This window comes from Notamacropus eugenii, chromosome 2 (genome assembly GCF_028372415.1).
Source record: "Notamacropus eugenii isolate mMacEug1 chromosome 2, mMacEug1.pri_v2, whole genome shotgun sequence".
In the NCBI taxonomy this organism is placed as follows: domain Eukaryota; kingdom Metazoa; phylum Chordata; class Mammalia; order Diprotodontia; family Macropodidae; genus Notamacropus; species Notamacropus eugenii.
In genome coordinates, this window is record NC_092873.1 from 57,488,673 (window position 1) to 57,513,673 (window position 25,001).

The 25,001-nt window shown below is 43.2% G+C and overlaps 1 protein-coding gene and 1 long non-coding RNA gene across 2 annotated transcripts; one reads left to right on the forward strand and one right to left on the reverse strand.

Moving 5' to 3' along the window:
• Positions 1-1,338: 1,338 nt before the first annotated feature.
• On the reverse strand, positions 1,339-5,228 carry LOC140523484 (uncharacterized). Its single transcript, XR_011973413.1, has 4 exons — positions 4,984-5,228; positions 3,913-4,033; positions 3,583-3,717; positions 1,339-1,469 (listed from the first exon to the last, which is right to left on the reverse strand). It is a non-coding gene; the product is annotated as an uncharacterized lncRNA (long non-coding RNA).
• A 4,454-nt stretch (positions 5,229-9,682) lies between these two features.
• Positions 9,683-21,351, forward strand: LOC140522631 (cytochrome P450 2J2-like). The gene is made up of 10 exons (XM_072637980.1): positions 9,683-9,853; positions 11,139-11,301; positions 12,305-12,454; positions 13,372-13,532; positions 14,402-14,435; positions 14,866-15,071; positions 15,443-15,584; positions 18,092-18,279; positions 20,766-20,907; positions 20,993-21,351. The coding sequence occupies exons 1-10, from the start codon at positions 9,683-9,685 to the stop codon at positions 21,208-21,210; spliced, it is 1,575 nt and encodes a 524-aa protein (XP_072494081.1). The 3' UTR covers positions 21,211-21,351.
• Positions 21,352-25,001: the final 3,650 nt, after the last annotated feature.

Sequence of the window (25,001 nt, forward strand, 5' to 3'; positions counted from 1 at the left end):
GTAGGAAGCAGATGAGTAGGCTCAACCTAAATCCATTTGTAGTAAGCTAGTATGTGTCTGAAGTCAGATTTGAGCTCATGAAGATGAATCTTCCTGATTCCAAGCCAAATGCTCTATCCACCACACCACTGAGCTACTCTGTTGAAAATTCTGTGTAGCTATATACTGGTGGACTTAATCAATCAGTCAACCAATCAACAAACATTTCTTAAAAGCTTACTATGGCATGAAATGGTAAGCAGGAAAGAGAAATCATAAAGGACTTTCTAAAGTTGAACTGTTTACATTCCTGTATGGAAAGATAATATTTGTAACTCTTGAGACTTTTCTCAGTATTTGGGTAGGTGGAGGGATTATACACGTGCACACACACACACACACACACACACACGCACATAGACAAAGAGCACAGGTTGAGTTGAATCAGAAGGGATGATGTCTATAAAAATAAAATTAAGGGGTGAGAGGAATATATTGGGAGGAGAAAGGGAGAAATGGAATGGGGCAAATTATCATTCATAAAAGAGATAAGAAAAATCTTTTTCAATGGAGGAGAAAAGGGAGGAGGTGAGAAGGAAAAATGAAGCTTGCTGTCTTCACATATGGCTCAAGGAGGGAATAATATGCACACTTAATTTGGTATGAAAATCTATCTTACGCTATAGGAAAGTAGGGGAGAAGGGGACAAGTCGGGTGAGGGAGATGGAGGGCAAATGGGAGAAGAGAGTAATTAGAAGTAAACACTTTTGGGGACAAGGTCAAATGAGAGAATAGAATAAATGGGGGACAGGGTAGGACAGAGGGAAATATAGTAAATCTTACATAAAATGACTATTATGGAAGTCTTTTGCAAAACAACACATATATAGCCTGTATTGAATTGCTTGCCTTCTCAGTGGGGATGGGTGGAGAGGGACTAAGGGAGAAAAATTGGAATTCAAGTATTAGAAGTGAATGTTGGGAATTGTTATTGCATATAACTTGGAAATAAGAAATACAGGTAATGGGGTATAGAAATCTATCTTGCCCTACAAGAAAAGAGAGAAGATGGGGATAAGGGAAGGGAGGGGTGTGATAGAAGGGAGGGTACATTGAGGAAAGGGGTAATCAGAATGGAAGGTGTTATGGGGTGGGGGAGGGGAGAGATGGGTAGAAAAATTGGAACTCAAAATTTTGTGGAAATGAATGCTGAAATCTAAAAATAAATAAATAAAACTAAAATTAAAAAAAAAATCTTAGTATGCACCAAAAGTCAAAAGGTAGGAAAAAGGTTACCTGCCCTGATACCTAAATTTTGAATCTCTAAAGGACTTTTGAATTCCAAATACATGCCTGTGTTCCTTAAGAAATTATCATCTCAGAAACTTTGTCCCAGTCTGGCCTTATCAGCGAGGCGTGTCTTCAGGTCAGGAGAAAAGTCCTTTTGGAAGCCAGCAGGGCCTGGTTCCATTAGTTGGATGGTTTTGAACCTAGGATGAGGAAAGAAGGGAAGGAAAGAAGGAGGGGCTGAGCAGATTGGGACTAGATGAGAGCTCAATTTCAACACATATAAAAAAAGTTTTCTACAGTCATATGAAAAAATGTTCTAAATCACTATTGATTAGAGAGGTGCAAATCAAAACAACTCTGAGTTATCACATCACTTCTATCAGATTGGCTAACGTGACACAACAGGAAGATGATAAATGTTGGAGAAGATGTGGGAGAATTGGGACACATTCATTGTTGGTGGAGCTTTGAGCTGATCCAACCATTCTGGAGAGCAATTTGGAACTATGCCCAAAGGGCTACAAAAATGTGCATACCCTTTGACCCAGCAATATTGTTTCTAGGACTGTATCCCAAACAGATCATAAAAAAGGGATAAGATCCCACTGGTACAAAAATATTTATAGCAGCTCTGTGTGGTGGCCAAGAACTGGAAATCAAGGGAATGCTCATCAGTTGGGGAATGGCTGAACAAATTGTGGTATATGAATGTAACGGATTACTATTGTGCTATAAGAAATGATGAGCAGGCAGACTTCAGAAAAGTCTGAGAAGATTTATATGAATTGATGCTGAGTGAAATCAGGAGAGCATTATGCACAGCCACAGCCACAGTCTGCAAGGACTGTTTCTGATAGACTTAGCCCTTCGCAGCAATTCAAGGACCTAAAACATTCCCAAAGGACTTTTGAGGCAAAATGCCATCCACATGCAGAGAAAGAACTCTGGAATTGGAAAGCAGAATGAAACAGACTTATTTTCTCTTGTGTTATGTTTTGGTTTGGTTTTTCTCATGGTTTATCTCATTCATTTTAATTCTTCTATGCAACATGACTAATGTGAAAATGTTTTTTATATGAATATATGTGTAGAACCTGCATAACATTGCATTCCATCTTGGGGTGCAAGGGAAAAAGGAGGGGAACAAAATTTAAGACTTATGGAAGTGGTTGTTGAAAACTGAAAACAAATAAATTAATTTTTAAAAAAGTTTTCTTTATCACTCTTTATCACTTTACTTTCTTTATGACTCACTCAGCCTTTTGCAATCTGATTTTCAACCTCAACACTTAACTGCAATTGATCTCTCCAGAGCTACCAATGATCTCTTACTTGGCCAGATCCAATGGTCTCTTCTTATTGTCTGCTTCTCAGTCTTCTTATTTCATCCAGGAGCATGCTCAGTTATGTGTCCAGAAACTCCCCTCTATAGCTACTCAAGAACAGGGACTATATCTAATCTAGTCTAATTTCCTTGATCTTTCAAGTCTTATCATGAGTGGTAATAGAAATGAAAAGACCAAGGATGATCACATCTAAGTCCAACATAGAAAGATTAAATTTCAATTTGATTTCATTTTTTTAAATCAAGTGCCTACTGTGTGCCAAGCATTATATGGGCCACTGAGTGGAATGAAGTTTGGTAAAGTCCCTCCATGAAGCTAGGGGAATTTTATTCCTACACATAAAACTGAAAACAAAGTAACATAATAATTCAACTCAAAAAACATTAAATGTGTGTGTGTGAGGGTGTAATAAACCTTCTGCTATCCATACTGAAAAAAACAAAGTGAATGAAGCTTGTTTTTTCTCCCAAATAAGATGGACAGATGGGGTTACAATTTGTAAAGCTATCTCCTCAGCACATATGCCTAGGATAGATGCTGCACATGAATGATGGATGAAACAGGAGGAGAGTCAGCTGTATTGCTTTTGGGAAAATTTACCGCAATTTTCATTACCCCAAGCGTCTCCTTGAAAAAAGGGACCCATCTCTTAAACAATATTCTTCTGATGATGCAATGAGGCTTCAAGTCATAGAATTCAAAGGCTCCCCAAATAAAGCTGTCACTCAAAGGGAGATGGAGAAGCACTGGTAAGCACGGGGAAGCTGCAGCACATTGTAACCAAGCAGTAGGAAGCATCGCAAAGAATATCATCAAACACTAATGTGATCAGGAAGAAAAGAGATGCCTCCCAATCACCTCCACCCAAAGCAGATAAACAAAAACCTCTGAGCTTGCCTCAGAATGCATGCACCATTAGGCATCCATAGTTCCCCACCTCTCTGAGGAAAAGATAGAAAGCATTTACCCTTTTTTGAGGCCAACATTGGTCATTCAAACTTCAGAGTTCATTTTATGCTCTTCTCATTTGCATAATGGAATTGTTGGGTAAACTATTTTCCTAGATCTGCAACTGGGCTAGATCTTCATAAAGTGTCTGTATCTGGAAGATTAGAGTGAAACTGAGATTATAACTTAAGATCAAGTAACATATGAAATGTCCCTTTCACTCTGTCCCTCTTCTCACTGTGAGGAGCAGAAAGACTTTGACAATATGAAAGAAATTATTGTAAGATAATTATTGTAAGATCATAGTAATTATTGTAAGATATTGTAAGAAATAAGAGAGTATACTGACCAGAGGAAGTGGTGTGATAACTCTCCAGGGGAGGAGGATAGACCTCAAGGTAAGAGAGATATCAGATGGCATGGTGGTCAGCAGGCTGCTTAGCTGGGCCACTCGTCCTGCTCCAAAAGATCTAGCAAGGCAAGAATTGATCGGTTACCGTCAGTGACAAAGCCATGGAGACTAAGAAAGTACCAGCTGTGGGGGCCTCTGTCTTCCAAATGACACTGAATCCATGCTCCTTGCTAAGAGAGGTCCCAAGTCCCAGTTTCCACATCTTTGTCCTTGTTGTGTGCAAAAGTTAATCATTCAGTGGAAACCGGGTTGTATTGCACATGCTGCTTTACCCTATTTCAGGAGAAGCAGTCAAGGGGATAATAAGCAGACTGGGAAGCCCTGAGGATACCTGGGTTTGAAGTAGCCTCTGGTCGATTAGGAGACTACTGGGATCAAGAAGGAGAGTGGATGTGCACGTGGTGGTTTGATTTATGACATCCTGTTTGTTACTATTGTTGTTTCTGTGCTAAGAGTAAAAGTATTGGTTGTGATAGCCAAGCCTATCTGGCCCTTCCCATGGGCATCAATTTTATTATACCAAGATCACATGTTGAAGACTCAGGAAATAGCAAGTTCAAGGAAGCCAAGTTTGAGAGGCAGCTAGGTGGTGCAGTAGAAAGAGCATTGCCCTGGAGTCAGGAGGGCCTGAGTTCAAATCTGGCTTCAGACATTTGATATTTTCTAGCTTCATGACCCTGGGCAAGTCACTTAACCCCAATTTCCTCACCAAAAAGCCCAACATGAAAAAAAGTAACATATAAGTAAGAGCTTAAGAGCTAATTTTCTATTGGATGAATCTATAACCTAGAAAACACTACAGTGCAGAGTGAGATGGCTCTCACTTCCCCACCCAGACTCTAAAAACTTCACATCCACAGAGTAGGAGAGATGCACTGGGAGAGATCACGCAAGTTCTAGCTCCTTCCTGTTGGCTAGGATCAGGATGACAGCTACCAGGGCCATGTGACAGTTAAACTTTCAACTTGTTGCATATGGGAATGAGGGAGAAGGCAGAGATTTGCAAACCTGGAAAGATGGTGGTGCCTTCAACAGAAAGTGGAAAGTGAGGATGCGGAGCAGAAGATATTGAGTCCCATTTCATACACGATGAGTGTGAGATGCCTGCAGGCTCTCTGGGTGGGAATGTCCATCAGGCAGTTCCCGATGCTGAGATGGAGCTCTGGAGAGAATTGGAGTTGCAGACATAGATTTCTGAACCATCTGAGAAGGATGACAACTGACCCAAATGGAGCCAATGAGATCCCTGGGAGAGACTGGAGAGAAAGAGTAAAGAAGGGGGCCCAGAGCAAAGTTTTGCTGGACACAAAGGCACATGGGGTGAGACATGAGTGATGATCAGTCAAGGAGCATTTATCTACCACCTACGAATGTTCCAGGCATCCATCAAAAGAGAAAAAGGAGGAGCTGTCAGACATGTAAGAGGAAAACCCAGAAAGCATCCAGGAGAAGAGGGATGGTGAACAGAGTTACATGTTCTAGAAAGGCCAAGAGATGAAAGGACTGAAAATAAGCCATTAGACCTGCCTTGGAACTGATTGTCCTGCCAAGAAGTTGAATCGAGATTGAGCCAATTGAAACACTCTCCCATGGTCCACCTTATAATCAGGGCTTCTCTGGGACTATATTAGGTAGCATAGTAAAGGTGTCTGGCTCCTGCGGAGGTCCATAACTTTGGTTTTACTAGTTCCACAACACCATTGGCTGGCCCATCAGCACTTTGTCTGGAAGTGGTAAAAAGGATGGACTAGAGAGAGGGACCAAAGGTGAGGACATCCATTAAGAGACTGGCTAGAGAGAGGACTGTTTGATTCTCCCTCCATGGAACTGGGGTTCTTCTGGATGTGGCTGCTAGCTGTGGCTGCATCAACAATTGACTGGGGGTCAAGGGGCAAGAGAAATGGGGAAGGGGTCTGGGAGTCAATTTCTTTCTTTTTTTTTTTTAATTTAACTTTTAACATTTATTTTCACACAATTTTGGGTTACAAATTTTCTCCCCTTTTATCCCCTCCCCCCGCCCCAGACCCAAGCTTTCTAATTGCCCCTGTGACCTATCTGCTCTCTCCTCTATCCTCCTTCCCTGCCCTTGTCTCCGTCTTCTCTTTTGTCCTGTAGGGCCGGATAGCTTTCTTGACCCCTTAACCTGTATTTCTTGTTACCCAGTGGTAAGAACATTACATTTGGTCCTAACACTTTGAGTTCCAACTTCTTTAGCTCCCTCCCTCTCCACCCCTTCCCCTTGGAAGACAGGCAGTTCAATATAGGCCATATCTGTTTAGTTTTGCAAATGATTTCCATACTAGTTGTGTTGTATAGGACTAACTATATTTCCCTCCATCCTATCCTGTCCCCCATTACTTCTATTTTCTTATGGTCCTTTCCCTCCCCATGAGTGTCAACCTCGTATTGTATTCTCCTCCCCATGCCCTCCCCTCTATCCTCCCCCCCACCCTGCTTGTGCCCCTGTCCCCCACTCTCCTGTATTATGAGATAGGTTTTCCTATCAAAATGAGTGTGCATTATATTCTTTCCTTTAATGGAATGTGATGAGAATAGACCTCATGTTTTTCTCTTGCCTCCCCTCTTTATCCCACCACTAATAAGTCTTTTGCTTGCCTCTTTTATGAGAGATAATTTGCCCCATATAACTTCTCCCTTTCTCCTCCCAATATTTCTCTCTCACTGCTTGATTTCATTTTTTTTTTTAAGATATGATCCCATCCTCTTCAATTCACTCTGTGCACTCTGTCTCTATGTATGTGTGCGTGTGTGCAAGTGTGTGTGTGTGTACTCCCACCCAGTACCCAGATACTGAAATGTTTCAAGAGTTACAAATATTGTCTTTCCATGTAGGAATGTAAACAGTTCAACTTTAGTAAGTCCCTTATGACTTCTCTTTGTTGTTCACCTTTTCATGCTTCTCTTCATTCTTGTGTTTGAAAGTCAAATTTTCTTTCCAGCTCTGGTCTTTTCATCAGGAAAATTTGAAAGTCCTCTATTTCATTGAAAGACCATTTTTTCTCCTGAAGTATTATACTCAGTTTTGCTGGGTAGGTGATTCTTGGATTCAGTCCTAGTTCCTTTGACTTCTGGAATATCCTATTCCATTCCCTTCTATCTCTCAATGTAGAGGGTGCCAGATCTTGTACTATCCTGATTGTATTTCCACAATACTTGAATTGTTTCTTTCTAGCTGCTTGCAATATTTTCTCTTTCACCTGGGAATTCTGGAATTTGGCCACAATGCTCCTAGGAGTTTCTCTTTTTGGATCTCTTTCATGCGGTGTTCTGCGGATTCCTTGAATGTTTATTTTGCCTTCTGGTTCTAGAATCTCAGGGCAGTTTTCCTTGATAATTTCATGGAAGATGATGTCTAGGCTCTTCTTTTGATCATGGTTTTCAGGTAGTCCCAGAATTTTTACATTGTCTCTCCTGATTCTATTTTCCAGGTCAGTTGTTTTTCCAATAAGATATTTCACATTATCTTCCATTTTTCGAATCTGCGCAGTATGTTCTGTGATATCTGTCTTTCTCATGAAGTCCTTAGTGTCCATCTGTACCATTCTAGTTTTGAAAGATCTATTTTCTTCAGTGAGCTTTTGAATCTCCTTTTCCATTTGGTTGATTCTGCTTTTGAAAGCATTCTTCTCCTCATTGGCCCCTTGCACCTCCCTTGCCAACTGAGTTAGGCTAGTTCTCAAGGTGCCAATTTCTTCAAGATTTTTTTGGTTCTCCTTTAGCAGGGAGCTGATCTGCTTTTCATGCTTCTCCCTCATCCCTCTCATTTCCCTTCCCAATCTTTCCTCCACCTCTCTAACTTGATTTTCAAAATTCCTCTTGAGCTCTTCCATGGCCCGAGCCCATTGGGTGGGCTGGGACACAGAATCCTCGATTTCTGTGTGTTTGCCTGATGGCAAGCATTGTTCCTCCCCATCAGAAAGGAAGGGAGGAAGTGTTTTTTCTCCGAGAAAATACCCTTCAATAGTTTTACTTCTTTTCCCTTTTCTTGGCATTCTCGTCAACCAGTGACCTGACCTCTGAATGTTCTCCTCACACCCACCTCGCCTCCTGGTCCTCCCAGCCAGCGTTTGGGGACTGAGATTCAAATGCTGCTTCCCGCCTTAGGGTTTTTGGCGGGGGCAGGGCTGCTATTCAGTGTGAGAATTAAGATCAGGTGGTCAGGGGCAGGGCTGCCTCTCTGGCTCAGTTCCCTCCGGGGGTTTATGCTTAAACCTTCCACAATGGATCCAGGCTCCCGCCCATTTGGGGAGCCCCTGTCTGTAGCCGCCTCTCAGCTTCTATCTCCTGGGGGGGCCCCGAGCCACGGGGGCACCCCACTCCCCTCTCAACCCGCCAAAGAGACTCTCTCACCTACCCCCGTCAGTCCCCTGTTGGTGGGGGAGCTTGTAACGCCGCTGGAGATCCCGTCTCTGGAGCCTTCTCGGATCTGTACCTCTCGGAGCCGCGGCCGGGCACCGCGTCTGCAGCGTGACGGACCTTTTGCGAGAGGTTTGCAGGTCCCTCTGTGGGTGGGGGGACCCGCGTGGCCGCTAGAGATCCCGTCCCTGTAGCCCTCTCGGATCTTTTCCTCACAGTGTCGTGGCAGGGGCAGGGCTGCTCTCTGCTCCCCATCCCGGCGCCCAGTCCACAGCGCAAAGGACCCCCCGCAAGAGGTTTGCAGGTCTCTCCGGAACAGAAATCTCCCTCGCTCCAATATTCCGTGGTCTCTGGGTGCAGAATTCGCCCTGGGTTGGTCCCCTCTGCCGTTCTGTGGTTTGTGGGTTCGGAGCTATGTGTATGTGCGTCTTTCTACTTCGCCATCTTGGCTCCGCCCCCCTGGGAGTCAATTTCTTGACCCATCAAGATGTTGGGTGTCAGAGGTGATCCAGAGACAATTCTGGCTCTCTGAGGGGTCAAGGGAGTGGTGCTGCTCACTCAGGGTGAGGCCCTCTGTGCCTGTGCCAACCTAAGCTCCTGCTGAGGGGCAAGGGTGTGGGTCCAGCTACTGTGACCAAATGGAAATGACTTTACTCCACCAAGGAGAAACCCCTGAGGCTTTTCCTCATTGTTTGGAACCCCCACAGAGCTCTTGACATAAAAGGAGGAGAGAGAGGAAGGGAAGCTTAGTGTGGTTACATGGGAGACAGAACAGAAAGAAGAGGAAGGCAAAGGAGAGACAAAAAAAGAGAAAATATTCTAGATTAGAACAGAATAAAATGAACATAGGTGAAGAGAATGTGAAAGGAGATGAATAGGATTAAATAGAGGAAAGGAGAATAGAAGAGAGAAGAAGGGAGGAAAATAGAGAAGACAATAAGGAAGAGGAAAATATATATAGGAGACATATATATACATATATAGGATATATATACATTTATATAGGAGATATATACATATATAGGAGATATATAAGAATATAGAGGAGAAGACAGGAGATAAAGAAAGGGAAGAAAGGGGAGGAGAATAAAAATAGGGCATGAAAGAGGAGAGAGGAGCATGAACTGAATAATGAGAGTAGAAGAGAAGAGAAAGGAGAAATGAAAGAACACAACTGAGGAAAGAGAAGGATAGAGAGAATAAAAGAAAGGAGAGACAAACAGGATAAGGAAGGAAAGGGGAGTAGGAGCGCAGAGCAGAGAGGAAGTGAGACAGAGGAGGTAAGCAAGAGAGAGCAGAGGGAAGTCCTTGGGATACCAAGCTGAGCCACATGTTCTCCCTGGTCAGTGGTTTGGCCATGCTGGCCACCTCCCTCCTGCTCCTGAGAATGCTCACCTTCTTCCTGGCTTGCAGCCGGTTCCCTCCTGGCCCGTGCCCACTTCCCATCCTTGGAAATCTGCTGCAGTTGAATTTCCAGCTCCACCCTGAGAAGCTCGACCAGGTAGGGCTTCCTCAGTGACCCTGCAGGGGATCAAAATGTCCAAGATTTGGTAGCCTTCCTCCTCCCCCATCCCTCAGTCACAGCAGGACAATGGGAGGGAGCCAACTTTCCAGGGACTGGGGGAGGGATGAAGGGTTCAAGCCAAGGGAAGGACTCACCTTTCTCCCAACTCTCTTCCATGGCATTCTGGGCTGGGAGAGAGATGGCAGCTATTGATTTCTGCTGCCCAGACTTCTGAACTTTAGCTGATGCCTAAGGTATTAATGGGAGTACTAAATGCATGTAAGAATCTGCTAAAATAATTGGCCATCGGCTATCTGCAATACCCAAGAAGCTTTTTGGCAAGACAGTGGGTCCCATCTGAGAAGCTGATCCCCATTGCTGCTGAGGTCCAAACAACTTCTAATCCCTGCCACTATTGGCATGGTCACAACCCTCTCTCCATCTTTGGTCCTTTCTAGTTCTTGTTCACCCCAATTATGTCTCACCTGTAGCTTGCTAGCCCATTCGCACACTAGTGAGGATTCTGACTGGGAAGGAGCAAACATTGGGTATTGGCCTTGGGGAAGAGGAGACCTGGGAGATGTCCTCTAGGACTGGAAGGGCCATCCTTCATCCTTTGCTTAGAAGAGGGATGAAAGGGATTGCTCTTAGCTTCCAAAGGGTGAAATTGGAGCAGAGGTTGGGAGTTGTAAAGTAAAATTTTGGTTTGATAAAAGGGAGATTTTCCTAATAATTAGAAATGCCCAAGCAAAGGCTGGATGACTTGTCTGTTATCAAGGATCAAAATGTTAGAGCTGAAAGAGAGCTCCCATCCCCCTGACTTTACAGATGAGGGAAGTGAGGCCCAGGGAGGCTATATGACTTCCCAAAGTCACATGGGTACTAAGCAATAAAAGTAGGATTTGAACTCAGAGGCTTTCCATGGTACTACCCTGCCTGCCTGTGTATCCTGGAGACTCAGATTCCTAGAGGACATTCTGCTAAGGCAACCTTGAAGGTCCTTTTCCAGGTCTGAGATGCTCTCAGGAGCTTACCTAACCCAGGGCAAAGCTGGCTTAGGGTTCATGAGGGGGGTCTCCCAGGGAGACTTTCCTGCTGAAAGTATAACTCATACCACCCACCAACGAGAAAAAACCAATTAAACTTTCTTACTTCGCACAGTCAAGCCCTCCAAACTCCAGTCTGCTCACTTTATAGAAGAAGAAAGATCATGAACTAAGTAGCAGAGCTAGGTTTGAAACCCAGCTCATCTGATTCCATGGCTCACCTCTTCCTTCTGCAGCTGGCCAGGAAACATGGCAGCATCTTCACTGTGTGGCTGGGGTCAACACCAGTGGTTGTACTGAATGGTTTCCAGGCTGTGAAGGATGCCTTGGTCACTCATTCAGAGGACTTTGCTGATCGGCCAGTTACCCCCCTCTTTGTGGACCTGTTTGGTGACAAAGGTAATGTCACTTATGTCCAGCAGTGGCAAAGAAGTTATTGGGAAGGCCTGAGGAGAAAGTTTTGGGGAATTGTGGGTCACAAGAAAGTGGGGTCATGTCTGGTCTTGTTACCTACATGAGTCACCAAGGAAACTCATTTGGTCAAACTTCCACAGCCTCTGTTGCCTTTTCTCTAGCTCCATTCTGGGAGGTGTAAATGGAGAAACTTACAGGAGAAAACAGAAGTGGAGAGACCCAGGAGATTTTCTAAATATTACATTGAACTGCTGCTGAACCCAGGAGGAGCATCTCAATGAATGGATGAATGAATAAAAAAGCAGCTACTACATGCTCCCTCTGTGCCAAGTGCCAGGGTACAAAAAGAAAAGCAAGAGAGTCCCTTGAGAAACATCTATTTTCACTAAAGGGAAACAGTACATAAAGGGGATCGGTAGTCAGGGAAGGAAGGCTTGATTTGAGAAGCAGACATCCCCAGGCACAGCCACAGGGCAGTAGGTTCAAACATGCTCTTCCTGGCACTGAAAGTACTCATTCGCTTATGGTTTCAGACCTGGTTGGGATTGGGATTGGGATTGACAGTGGGGAATATGGCAAGATGGTGGCCAGGGCAGAATGTCAAGCTTGGTCAGAATCTGCTCGATAAGGTGGGCCATGCAAGGCATGTGCTAATTAGGGGAGCAGGGGCGGAAGGAAGTAGCTTCATATCGAAAGGGTTAAGTCGCCAGCCTGTGGTCTTTGGTCAGAGGGAGCAGCATGGTAGAGTAGATGGCAAAAAGATGGCAATGGTAAAAAGAGGATCCCTGCTGTCCACCCCACTGCCAGCCTCTGTCCTCTGTTCTATACATTTTACTGTCCCATATTGGATACCAGGTCCAGTAACAGAGTCAAAAAGACCATCCTTGGGCTGAGTGAGGGCTCCTATACCATCATACTAGGGATCTGGTCCTGGCAAAATAGGGATAGAATGTTTTCTACTGAAACTTCCCCTCTCTATTGGGATCAGGGATCATCTCTACCAGTGGTCACACCTGGCTACAGCAGAGACGATTTGGCCTGACCACCTTACGCAGCCTGGGAATGGGCAAGAAAGTCCTGGAGCAGCGGCTGCAGGAGGAGGCCCAGCACCTGGTGGAGATCTTTCGCAGAGAGAATGGTAGGGAATGGGAAGGTGAGGTAGAAATAGGCAGCAAGACTAGTAGTTGACTAAGCACCTTCAGGTTTACAAAGCAGACCTCTCGCTGGGAATTGAGTGGTTTGATTTTCTGACCAGACCATGGATTTCAATATTATAAAGCAGGGACTTTTTGAGGAAACTCCCTTTTCCAATGTAGATGAGCATCTACTCTTCACTTATCTTCTTGGAGAGTTGTAAAGAGGTTAAATGACTTGTCAAGGACCACACAGTCACCATGTGATACAGTTGACCCTTGACCTCCAAGTGTTCCTGACTCCAAGACCAGTTTTCCATCTATGCCATGATACCTCTTTATGATTTTAAAAATAAAGAACTTGAAATCCAAAGAGGCAAAACAACTTGTCCAAAGCCAAACAGCTTCTCAGTGCTGATGACAGAAGTCAAACCCAGGTCTTTTCTCATTCCAAGTCTAGTTTTCTTTTTACTTCAACACCTACTTTTTGAACATGCAGCTCAAGTGTATGTGTGGAGGGGGGGAGGTTATGAGTTTGTGAGTTTGTAGTAACAGCAATTGTAGTTAAAAATCAAGGTTGAGCCAGGCCAAGGGGAGAAGGGAAGGGAAGGATGAGGAAAAGGAAAAATAAAGAAAAGGAGAAGGGAAAGAGAAAGAGGAAAAAGAAGGAAAGAAGAGGGGAGAGAAGGAGAACAAAGGGAAGGGAAGGAGAGGGAAAGAAAAAAGAAAGGAAAGGAAAAGGGAAAGGGAAAGAGGAAAGGGAAGGAAAAAGGAGAACAGAAGGAAGGGAAAGAAAGGGAGAGATAAAGACATCATTACCTCTTTTTGATCAGCCTGGGATATTATGCAGGTGGACCTAGTACCTCTACTACCACTGCCTTTCATGTTCCTATGTTGACCCCTTCTCCTTTCTGTCTCAAAGGCAAATCCTTTGATCCCCATGTTCCCATCTTCAGAGCAGTAGCCAATGTGATCTGTGCTCTGGTGTTTGGTCATCGCTTCTCCCATGGGGATCCCTTCTTCCAAAGACTGATGAAAGCAATTGACTTTGGGTTGGCCTTTGTCAATACCATCTGGCGCCGGGTAAGCTGGGGTTAGGGTCATGCTGTCAATCAGTCATTCAACAACTTTGATGCCTTCTGGGTAATGACCTCAGCCAGTGTCTATTGAGCCCAATGGAAATTAACATAAACATCTGACTGAACAGTTGTAGCTGTAGTTGTAGCTCCTTTTCCCCAGGAGTTTGTTTTTCCTAGTAGAGCCATCTCCTGGTTCCTACTTGGATTGAAAGGGAAGTTCTGGTTAAAATCATATATCTTCAAATCCCAGTGCTGGAAAGGATCTCAAAAGTCAAGTACTCCAACCACTGGCCAACGCAAGTATAAGATGTGCTTGACCATGTCAGATATGTACTGTACGCCTCTTAGCTTGTCTAACCATATAGAGCCATGGCTCACAGGAGACATGGATGGGTATGCTCCAAAGCCACCTCTGAGGAGAGGAGTTTTAGCACAGGGGAGTACCCATACCACCTCCAGCATAACAGGCCAGCTGGCAGAGAAGGTAAAGTGGCTCCAAGAGAGCTCTGGGGTGGGCGCTGTTTTCTCTGGTATCTGAGATGAGTAGTACTGAATTAGAAGTCTATCCATCCACCCTGGGAAGTAGAACCAATTTAGGAATTGTGAGTGGCTTAGAACAAAAGCCAATTCCCTGGTCACTAGCCAACATGACTCCTTCCCACTAAACAACATTTACACAGAATTCTACAAAAAAGTGGACAGAACACTGGGACTTGGGGTCAAGAAGAATCTTACCGTAGATACCTCATGCTCAAAGATTCTCATGTCATGGCTCCAAAGTCTTTGGAGAGAAGACACAGGCTTCCCTTAATCATGATCACCATGGTGGCCTCTCTCTCCCTTTACCTTCCTCAAATGCTTCTGTCATCCCAGGTGCAATGGTATTTTCTGGTACATCATTGCCCAGGTAAGCATCCTCAGGACTTGTCATCTGGGGTGGGAGAGTAAAGCCACATCTCATCCTATGATAACAATGGCAGGTCACATTTTTATTGGTACATTCTGATTTACAAAGTGTCTACCTCACAACAATCCTGTAGGTTGGGCAGGCATCATTAAGCCCATGTAATGGATCAGGACACTAAGGCTCAGTGAAATTAGGTGACTTGCCTAAGATCAATGACTAGTTAGTGATGGAACCAGCATCCTAATTCAGAGCCCAGGAATTAGATAGCCTACTACTTTAATAGGAATTTCTCTATCCTTTTTAAATCTTTTCTTCCACTGTTTTTCCACTGCAGAATCACTGTTTGTTATTTCAGTTTATTCTCAAGAACTTCTAGAAACTCTAAGCTTTGCCAGACTGATTCTAAGTTGAGTCTCATGGCTCCCATAAGCTCTTGTGTTAAATGCACGTCTTTTTATCCAGCTGTATGATGTCTTTCCATGGCTACTGCGCCAACTCCCTGGACCTCACCACAAGGTCTTTCAGCATCAGGAGACTGTGAAGAATCTCATCTGTCAGGAGATCCAGAGCCATAAGCAAAGGGCACCCAAGGATGCAGAGGACTTTATCAACTGCTACTTGGCTCAGATCACTAAGGTGAGAATTACGTCAGGAATCCTGGGCCATCTTCAAGATTCTGCTCTACTCTCAGACAATCATAGTGAACCTGCTTTCCCTAGAGGTTATTCTGATACAGTGATCTCTGCTCCTTAGGAGAGCTTTCAGAGCTCCTGGGTCACATTAGTCCTTTGCTTCCTCTGACTTTTCTCTGGGCCAGAGCTGAAGCCCTATAGACTTGGGCTACCATTGTAGACATCAGGCTCCAAGGATGACAGAACTGAGAACTTTCTGAGGATTCTGATTGTCCATGAAAGTTGGTACCTGCCAGTAGACACTCAGAATGAGAGAGAGCCTAGAGAGCCAGGAGTATCCACTCCATAATCCTGCCTGGTGTTCATTTCTCACAGAGAAAGGATGACCCTATGTCAACATTCAATGAAGAGAATTTGATCCAAGTAATCATTGACCTGTTTGTTGGGGGCACCGAAACCACAGCCACCACCCTGTGCTGGGCACTGCTGTACATGATCCATCACAGAGATGTTCAAGGTGAGGACATATAGGGAGATAGGAAACTATACTCAGGCCATGAGCTACCTAAGGAATCTCCCTCTGTGTCTTGGGCAGAGAGGTCATCCCTGGACACTCAATGGCAGATCCATCATGCCCCAGGGTTGGCAGTTACAGATGGATAGATGTATGTTCCTGTATCACTCAATGGCTCATCAGTCACTTCCAGGGAATCTGAGGCTATGGTTTCTTGCTCTTATGGTTTCCCACTCCCTATCCTCCTAAGTGAAAGCATGGGTCTGAAAGACAGCAAACCTGGGGTCTAGTCCTGGCTGTCAGTCACTCACTCAGAGATCTAGTATGATTCACTGCAGAGCGCTAGACTTGGAGTAAGAAGATCTGCATTAAATTTCTGTCTCTGCCACTTAGTACTCAGAGCTTTGTGACCTTCAGTAAACCATTTCCTGTCTGACTCAGTTTCTCCATCCATAAAATGGGGAAATATTCATTCAATTACCTGCCTCACAGGGTCATTATGAGGAAAGTGTTTTGTAAACAGCTACAGAAAGGTTTATCGTTATTTGCAGAAATTATCAACTAGTGCTGATGACTTTGATCAGGTGGCTTTGCTTCTCCGGAACTCAGTTTCCCCACCTGTAGGATGGGGAAATCATGTTTGTATTACTTACCTCAAGGTTGTTGTCAGAAAAGTGTTATATAAAGGAGAGTTGTTATTAGTGAGGAGACTAATTAGTTTTGATTAGTGTTGACGACTTTGAGACAGTCACCACTTTTCTGAATCTCCTCTTTATAGCTAGAGGTTTCAGAGAATCGTGTGAACATCTTATGCCCTTGTGGCCTCTTTTAGAAGGTGAAAGGAATCATAGAGGTAGGTGCCCTTCCCAGATTCATTGCATCGGACTATGGACTAGAGGGATAGTAACTTCTTTTCACTGATGCCAGTGAATGATGCTTAAAAATCCTTAGTTGAGGAAGGGAAGAGTCATGCAATTTCTTGGTCCATTTTCAAAGAAGAAAACTCCCAGGTCCGAAAGATTTCTAAGGTCATTTTGGAAGAAAAAGAAGCTGTGATTCAAAAAAGAAAAGACAAGGGAGGTGAGTATTTTTTGAAAGTAGACGGGGTTCTCTGTTCAAGGCAAAAGATATCTCAAATACAGATTTTAGGACGTGTTTCTACACCTTTTTGAATGATTCTCTATTATGTTGCGTCTTGGGGTAGACACGGTGCTAACTAATCTCAGAGTCAGAAAATCTAACGTTCATTTCCAAGTCTGCCATTTACTCACTATATAACACTGCTGTAGCCACTTTACCCAATTTCTCCATCTAGGTAAGAAACAGTCTTTCAAAAGGTCTGTGATTTCCAGAGCAATAGCTAGAAATTTTGGTGTCCAGCGCAAATGGCACAAAACGTCTTCAAATCAACTTTATAATACACAATGTGCAGATAGAAGAAGTAATTAAGACAAATTCTGTTGAGTAGAAGGGAGAATTAGTTACTTTAGTGGATTATAGCTGTTGGAAGGATGAATGTGTTTTATTTTCGTGCCTTAGGGCAAAACCCTGGTTTTCCTGTCTGAGTTGTGACTCTACTGGACACAATTTCCATTGAAATAAGATGCAATCCCTCCCTGCCTTTCCAACTCAATAGAAATATTTGAAAATTCCTTCTATTTGCCAGTCACTTTTCCAGGTGCTGGAGATTAAAAGACAAAGCAAAGCAGCCCCTGGTATTAAGGAGTTTACATCATTTTGAACTGGTATAATCCAAAACATCATGATCTGGTGGCTAACCTTCTGGTGATCAGTATCTCCAGCAGGAGCTCATCTGGTCCTTGGGCTGCAAGTGTATACTGGGTGTCCCAAAAGTCTAAGCTACAAGAGCTGGTAAGGGTGGGAGTGGTGAGAGGTTGATATAATTGGTGATAGGGGAGAGTGTTTTGGGGACCCACCAAATGCTTTGTTGCTGCTGCTTGGTCATTTCAGTTGTGTCCAGCTTTTCATTATCCCACCATTTAGGGTTTTCTTGGCAAAGATACTGGAATGGCTTGTCATTTCCTTCTCTAGCTCATTTTACAGATGAGGAAACTTAGGCAAATGGGGTTGTTACTTGCCCAGAATCAAAAAGCTAGTAAGTGTCTGAGGCCAGATTTTAATTCATGAAGATGAATTCATTTCTGATGCCAAGTCCAGTGATCTATCTACTATGCCATCTAACTGCCTACCTGCCCACCACATGTGTGTTGGTCTCATCTCCCATTCCTGATTGGGTGTTCTAATGAGGGAGGGACTCTTGCTCTTCAGCCTTGTCTCTCCTCATAGCCAAGAGCACGGCCCTGCTCAAAAGAGATGATCAGGAGATCACTGACCAGAATGACATGGTAGGACTGGGTGTGACTCGGGTTACCCTGAAGTGGATGCTTCTTACCTAGAGGAGAATCCCAACTCCTCTGGAGTGAGACCAGCGCCAGGATCATTGAATCCAAAAAGATTGGTACCCAATGACCCTGAGTATCTCTCCGCAGAAAAGATTCAGAAGGAGCTGGACGCAGTCCTGGCTCCATCCCAAGTGATCAGCTTTGAGGACCGGAAGCACTTGCCTTACACCAACGCCGTCCTCCATGAAGTTCAGCGCTTTTGTAGCGTCATCTCCGTGGGTGCTGTGCGCAAGTGTGTGACAGCCACCACCGTGCAGGGATTCCCCATCCACAAGGTACAAGTGCTGGCACTGTCCAGGGGAGCACTAAAGGTCTCATGGTCCCTTTCCCTTATCCCTACCCTGTTCCAGTGAGACAGACCCACCAGACATGACCATTCTCCTCCACAATGTCCACGGTCCCTAGGGAGCTTGCTTTTCTTTCCCCATCAGCTTTGCCTGGGTCATCATACATTCATGAAGCATCTGTGATGTGCAAGACACCAGGCCAGATCAGGACACGGCTAGTAAAGTAACTCAAGGTTCATCTGATCCTCCCAGTGGCCAGGACTCCTCCACCAAATATCTTCCTCTGACTTTGTATATGTGACCTCACACGGGGTACAGGTGTTTATGTCCTTTCACCAAGGTAAAAATGTAGGCGAGAGTTTTGGAGTAACTTAGAGTATATTGACCACTAGGTGGAACTCAACCCAAACAGTTTCCTGTGTGTGTGTGTGTGTGTGTGTGTGTGTGTGTGTGTGTGTGTGTGTGTATGTGTGTGTGTTGGGAATGGGGTGAAGTCCCAACCATTCAGTACACTGGGACTACTAGTCACAGAGCATCTTCAAAGACTGAGCTAGTCTCATTGCAGTAACAAGCATGAGTATCCATTTATCACCAACAACAATATCTTGTTACATATACATATAATGGGCAGCTAGGCAGCACCACAGTGCACAGGGTGCTGGGTCTGAAGTTGTCTTCCTGAATTTAAACCTGGCCCCACTTACCAGCTGTGTGATCCTGGACAAGTCACTTAAGCCTGTTTGCCTCAGTTTCCCTATCGGTCTAATGAGCTGAAGAGGTAAATGGCAGACCCCTCCAGTATCTCTGCCAAGAACCATAAAAGGAGTCATGGAGAGTCGGACACAACTGGAATGACTGAACAAAATAATATACTAATCATACATAATATGTCAATATTGCTTTAATATAATAGCTAGCATTTATAGGAGCACTTCAGGCTTCTCACAGCTTTGCACACTATTATGATCCTCATTTAATAGATGAGGAAACAGATTTTTGTTGCTCAGTCAGTCATTACAATTATGTCTAATTCTTTGTGACCCCATTTGAGGTTTTCTGGGCAAAGATACTGGAATAGCTTGCATTTCCTCCTCCAGCTCATTTTACGGGTGAGGAAACAGAGGTAAATAGGGTTAAGTGACTTTCCCAGGGTCACTAGGAAGTGTCTGAGGCCAGATTTGAACTCAAATCCTGCTCCCTATCTACCACTTAGTTGCCTCACATATTTTTCCCTGTTCTCTAACACTGACAACCAGCTGCATGTGGTTTTCACATACTGTGGGAACAGAGTTGAGCTCTTGTCTGAGAAACTAAATAAAATATTTAAAATGCATAAATTTTTACAATTATTTCCCAGCTCCCATCCCTTGAAGGAATTTTCTGTTGACTTCCCTCTGTACCCATTGATTTAAACACCTAACATGATTCACTGCAACCGTAATGTGCACAGAATCTAATGAAAAAGAAAACAGAGAGTCTTCCCTCCAAGCCAGGAAGAGCCGGGCATTGTGATCTAGTTCCCTTTTGTGCCCTTGCTTCCTGGATCTTCTCTTTGAACTGGGAAGTTTCCCATCCCTACTTGAAAACCTGAAGCTCATTCAAAGCAGGGGGAAAAGGACCTTCACTTCCTTTTCAAGATCAACAAAATGTCAACACCTTCTCCAATTCAACATTTCCATTGTAAATATGATTCAGAACAGTTCACCATTCACAGTAGGCTCAGGGCTGTAGGGGACAATATAATTACTATATAAGAAGCATTAGGAAAATGCCCATTCATTCCTAATTGGTATTCTGGTATCCTGTTAATTCAGTAGCTCCGATGGATGGCTCCAGTGGATGGTACTCATCTCTCAAACCTGGAGGTCCCAATGAGAGGAAGGAAGAAAGAAAGGGAGATGCTGCAAACTACCAGCATTTCTCTTAGTTTATGTTTTGTTACAAATGGATTGGTGAGGGACAATCTCTTCTGTGATGGAAGAGTCTTAGACCTTGCTCTTTCTAGCATGCCAGGCATCATTTCTATGTTCCTGAAGAGATCCCAAATGGCAGTGAAAATGAGACAAAATGGCAGCCCTGCACTACATATATATTTTACATATACTTATCTGTAAATAAGTTGCATCTCTCCTTACAAAACGGAATCTCATTAGGTAGGGGCAGGGTCTGTTTCATTCTTAGCTCCGGTTGGTACATAGTAGGTGCTTAATAAATGCTTATTGAATCGAATCAAATTGTCCTGGGAGTCAGAAAGCCCAAGTCTGAGTCTTAGCACTGTGTCTAATGAACTGTATGGTTTTAAACAAGTTTGCTTACCCTCCCTGGAATTCAGCTTTTTTTTCAGAATGAGGAAAATTGGGAAGAAATGACCTATAAGGGCTCTTCTAGCTTCCAACCATTGCTTCTAGTTTCTTTCTGACTGAGCCTCCCCACCCCCCAGCCCAGCAGCCAAACTCTTCTTTTGCTTTATGTAGGGCACAATCATCTTACCCAACCTGGCTTCTGTATTGCATGACCCTGAACACTGGGAGACCCCATGGCAATTCAATCCCAACCACTTCTTGGATGAAGAAGGAAACTTTGTGACCAATGAGGCCTTCCTGCCCTTCTCTGCAGGTAACAAGCCCTACAAGCCTAGTTCCATGAGGGACTTGTGGGGTAGGCGCCCTAAATGGTGTTTATGGTCTCATTCCTCTTCCAGGTCACCGGGTTTGCTTAGGAGAGCTGCTGGCTAAGGCAGAACTCTTCCTGGTGTTTACAAATCTCCTCCGGGAGTTTCAGCTGCACATTTCTGAAGGGACCTCTGGGAATGAGCAAGACTACATTTTCTGGGGCACACTGCAGCCCCAGCCCTACAAAATCTGTGCCAGCCCTCGTCTGGACTGGTCTCGAGGATGCGCCAGGAAAGACAGTCTTTAAGCTCCTTAGATGCTCTTGAATGTCCTCCATTCTTCTCTATTCCTCCTCATGGCTTGCTGAACTTCTATAGAGCCAGAGTGGAAGAAATGTGAGTGGAGGGGGGTGGGGGTAGGAAGATATAAAACCAATGCTTTTTTTTTTTTTGGTTTGTTCTTTGATAGTATTTTATTTTTTCCGATTACATGTCAAGACAGTTTTTAACATTCATTTTTACAAGATGTTGAGTTCCAAATTTTTCTCCTTCCCTCCCTCCTCTCCCCTCTTCCTAAAATGGTAGGCAATTTAATATAGATTCTGCATGTGCTATCATGTAAAACATATTTTCATATTAGTCACAGTTGTGAAAGAAGAAACAGATCAAAAGGACAGAAACCCAAAAAAGAATAAGTGAAAAAAGTATGTTCCCATCTGTATTTGGAGTCCATCATTCTTTATCTGGATGTGGATAGCATTTTCCTTTGTGATCCTTTGTATTTGTTTTTAGATCATTGTGTTGCTGAGGAGAGCTGAGTCATTCATAATTGATCATCACACAATGTTGTTGATATTATGTAGAATGTTTTCCTGGTCCTGGTCATTTAAATTTGCATCAGTTCATACAAGTCTTTCCAGGTTTTTCTGAAATCTTCCTGTTCATCATTTCTTATGGCACAATAGTATTCCATTACATTCATATGCCATAATATCTATTCCCCAATTGATGGGCATCCCTTCAATTTCTAATAATTTGCCACAATGAAAAGGGCTGCTGTAATTATTTTTGCACACATGGTCCTTTCCCATTTTTATGATCTCTTTGAGATACAAATCTACGAGTGGTATTGCTGGATCAAAGGGTATGCAGAGTTTCATTACCCTTTGGGCATAGTTCCAAATCGCTCTACAGAATGGTTGAATCATTTCACAACTCCACCAACAGTGCATCAATGTCCCAATTTTCCCACATCCTTTCTAATATTTATCATTTTATTTTTTTGTCATATTAGCTAATCTGTTTAGTGAGGTGGTACCTCAGAATTGTTTTAACTTGCATTTCTCTAATCAAAAGTGATTTAGAGCACCTCTTCATATGCCTATAGGTTAGCTTTAATTTATTCATCTGAAAACTGCCCATTCATATCCTTTGACCATTTGTCGATTGAGTAATGGCTTGTATTCTTATAAATTTGACTCAGTTCTCTACATATTTGAGAAAGAAAGCCTTTATCAGAGACACTGGCTGTAAAGATTGTTTCCCAGTTTTCTGCTTCCCTTCTAATCTTGGTTTCATTGGTTTTGTTTGTGCAAAAGCTTTCTAATTTAACATAATCAAAATTGTCCATTTTGCATTTTGTAATGCTCTCTATCTCTTGTTTGGTCATGATCCTGTAACTCACTTAACTTTTCCTTTAAGAATTTGGATACTATACCCCTTGGTGTGTATATGTTTAATATTTATGTTACTTCATTGTCTATGATGCCTTTTAACAAGATGTAGTTTCCTTTCTTATCTCTTTTATTTAGATCTCTTTTTGCTTTTGCTTTGTCTGAGATCAGGATCACTGCCCTGCATTTTTTTTAACTTTAGCTGAAGCATAATAGATTCTGCTCCAGCCCCTTACTTTCATTCTGTGTGTGTCTCTGTGCTTCAGATGTGTTTCTTGTAAACAACATAATGTAGGATTCTGTTTTTTGATCCATTCTGCTATCTGCTTCCATTTTATGGGCGAGTTTATGCCATTCACATTCACAATTATGATTACTGTGTATTTTCCTCCATCCTATTTTTCCTTCTGTTTGTGCTTTCTCTCCTTTCACCCTTTCCCTCCTTCACAGTGTTTTGCTTCTGTCTACTGCCTTCCCTGGTCTACTGTCTCTTGTGTCACTATTTCCCCTCATCCCTTTACTTAATCTTCTCCCCTCCTACTTCCCTGTTGGGTAAGATAGATTTCTATATTCAACTGATTGTGTACATTATTCCCTCTTTGAGCCAATACTGATGAGAGTAAGGTTCAAGCAATGCCCATTGCCCACCCTCCCATCTTTCTCTCCCTGTGAACTCATGGTCATGCCTCTGCATGTGCAATAATTTACCCCATTCTACCTCTCCATTCCTTCTGCACTCAGTGTACTCCTCTTTTTCATCCCTTAATTATTTTTACGTCACTCCTTCAAATTCACCTTATACCCATACCCTCTATGTAATTCCTTCAAGCTGTACTATTAATGGTACAATTTTTAAGAATTACAAGTACCATCTTCCTGTGTAGAGATGTAAACAGTTCAGCTCCACTAAATCCTTATGTTTTCTTTTCCCTTTTACCTTTCTAGGTTTCTATTGGGTCTTGATGTTGGAGATCAATTTTTTTGTTCAATTCTTGTCTTCTCCTTATGAAAACTTGAAATTCTTCTATTTCATTGGTTGACCTTTTCTCCCCCCAATGTGTTATGCTTAATTTCACTGTGTAAGTGATTCTTGGTTATAGTCTTAATTCCTTTGTTTTCCAGAATTTCATATTCTGTGAGCTCCGATCCTTTAATATTGCAGCTGCTAAGCCCTGTGGAAGCCTAATTGTGGCTTCCTGATATTTGAATTGTTTCTTTCTGGCCACTTGTATTTTTTCCTTTACATGGTAGTTCTTCAATTTGGCTATAATGTTTCTTGGAGTTTTTATTTTGGGATCTCTTTCCTGAGGTGATCTGTGGAACCCAATGCTTTTCTCCTGAGCCCCTGCAGCTGTCTCAAGAGTGCAACACTGACAGTTGCTGGGGTCACAGTCTGCAAAGTGAAGTATCAGCTGGGAGTTCCAGCACCCCCACACTGAAGCTTTACTACTCCCATTACTCATCCATCCCACTGCAGAAGAATTTCTCTGCTTCACCCCTAGGATTTCAAGTACCTATGTCTACTGTCTCAGTTTCCTATTCCATTCCCTAGCCCTGACAGGATAGGAAGCCCTGAACTTATCCTTTTGGGGACAGAGGTTTAAGTGCTACACTTCCCTGCCTCAGTTTCTTTATGCTGCTTTTGAGCCTGAGAGTTCTCACCTGGTCCACTTTCATCCCCTTTTAAAACCCAGTGCTTCTAGGTGGAGGTCTAGGCAGTAGAAGCAAGATTTGAATCCAGGTCTGGTCTCAAACTCAGCACTCAGCATTACACCACACTGCCTGGTTAAAGATAGGGATTCACAAAGCAGTAGGGGCAGGCTTCTGGTTGTACCTACTCAGCATCCCAGGCTGATCCCTTAGTGCCTTCCTGGACTGCCCAGCCTGTTTTCACTAAACTTGATCCCACCTTCATTTATCCTTGCCTTTTGGAGAAGCAGTGGTAGAACTGGTGTGAGTAGTAACATGGGTTCTAATTCTGCTGCCTGATTTTGACTAATTCTAAGGCCTTGGAATTTTTTTTTTTAATTCTGAACTTAAACATCAAAATAATGAGCAATTCCATACACAATAAATTAGAGAGGATTTTATGAGGCAGTAAATCTCCATTTCACGTCTTTGCTTTCCTTCCCCTGCCTCAGTCTTGGTTCATGTGTTGTATTTTCCTTAAAACTCTTAAAATTTCCTCTACACCCCTCCCCTGCCTCTCCTATATAACTAAGAATTCTTTTTTAAAGAAAGGAAAAATTGGAATAAGCAATCAGAAAACCAATCAACAAAAGGAAAAAAAAATTTGAAAATATAAGCAATGTTCCACACCCCCATGGTCGTTCTTCCTTTGAAAAGGAGTAGAGGGAGAAGTCTTTTCATATCTTTTCTCTATAGTCATGTTTGTTCTTTGTAAATCTGTACCTGCTTGCTTTTTA

Coding starts and splice junctions, on each gene's coding strand:
- LOC140522631 (XM_072637980.1), top strand. CDS start 9,683: ATGTTCTCCCTGGTCAGTGGTTTGGCCATGCTGGCCACCTCCCTCCTG. Junction 9,854..11,138: donor ACCCTGAGAAGCTCGACCAG/GTAGGGCTTCCT, acceptor TTCCTTCTGCAG/CTGGCCAGGAAACATGGCAG. Junction 18,280..20,765: donor AGGGATTCCCCATCCACAAG/GTACAAGTGCTG, acceptor TGCTTTATGTAG/GGCACAATCATCTTACCCAA.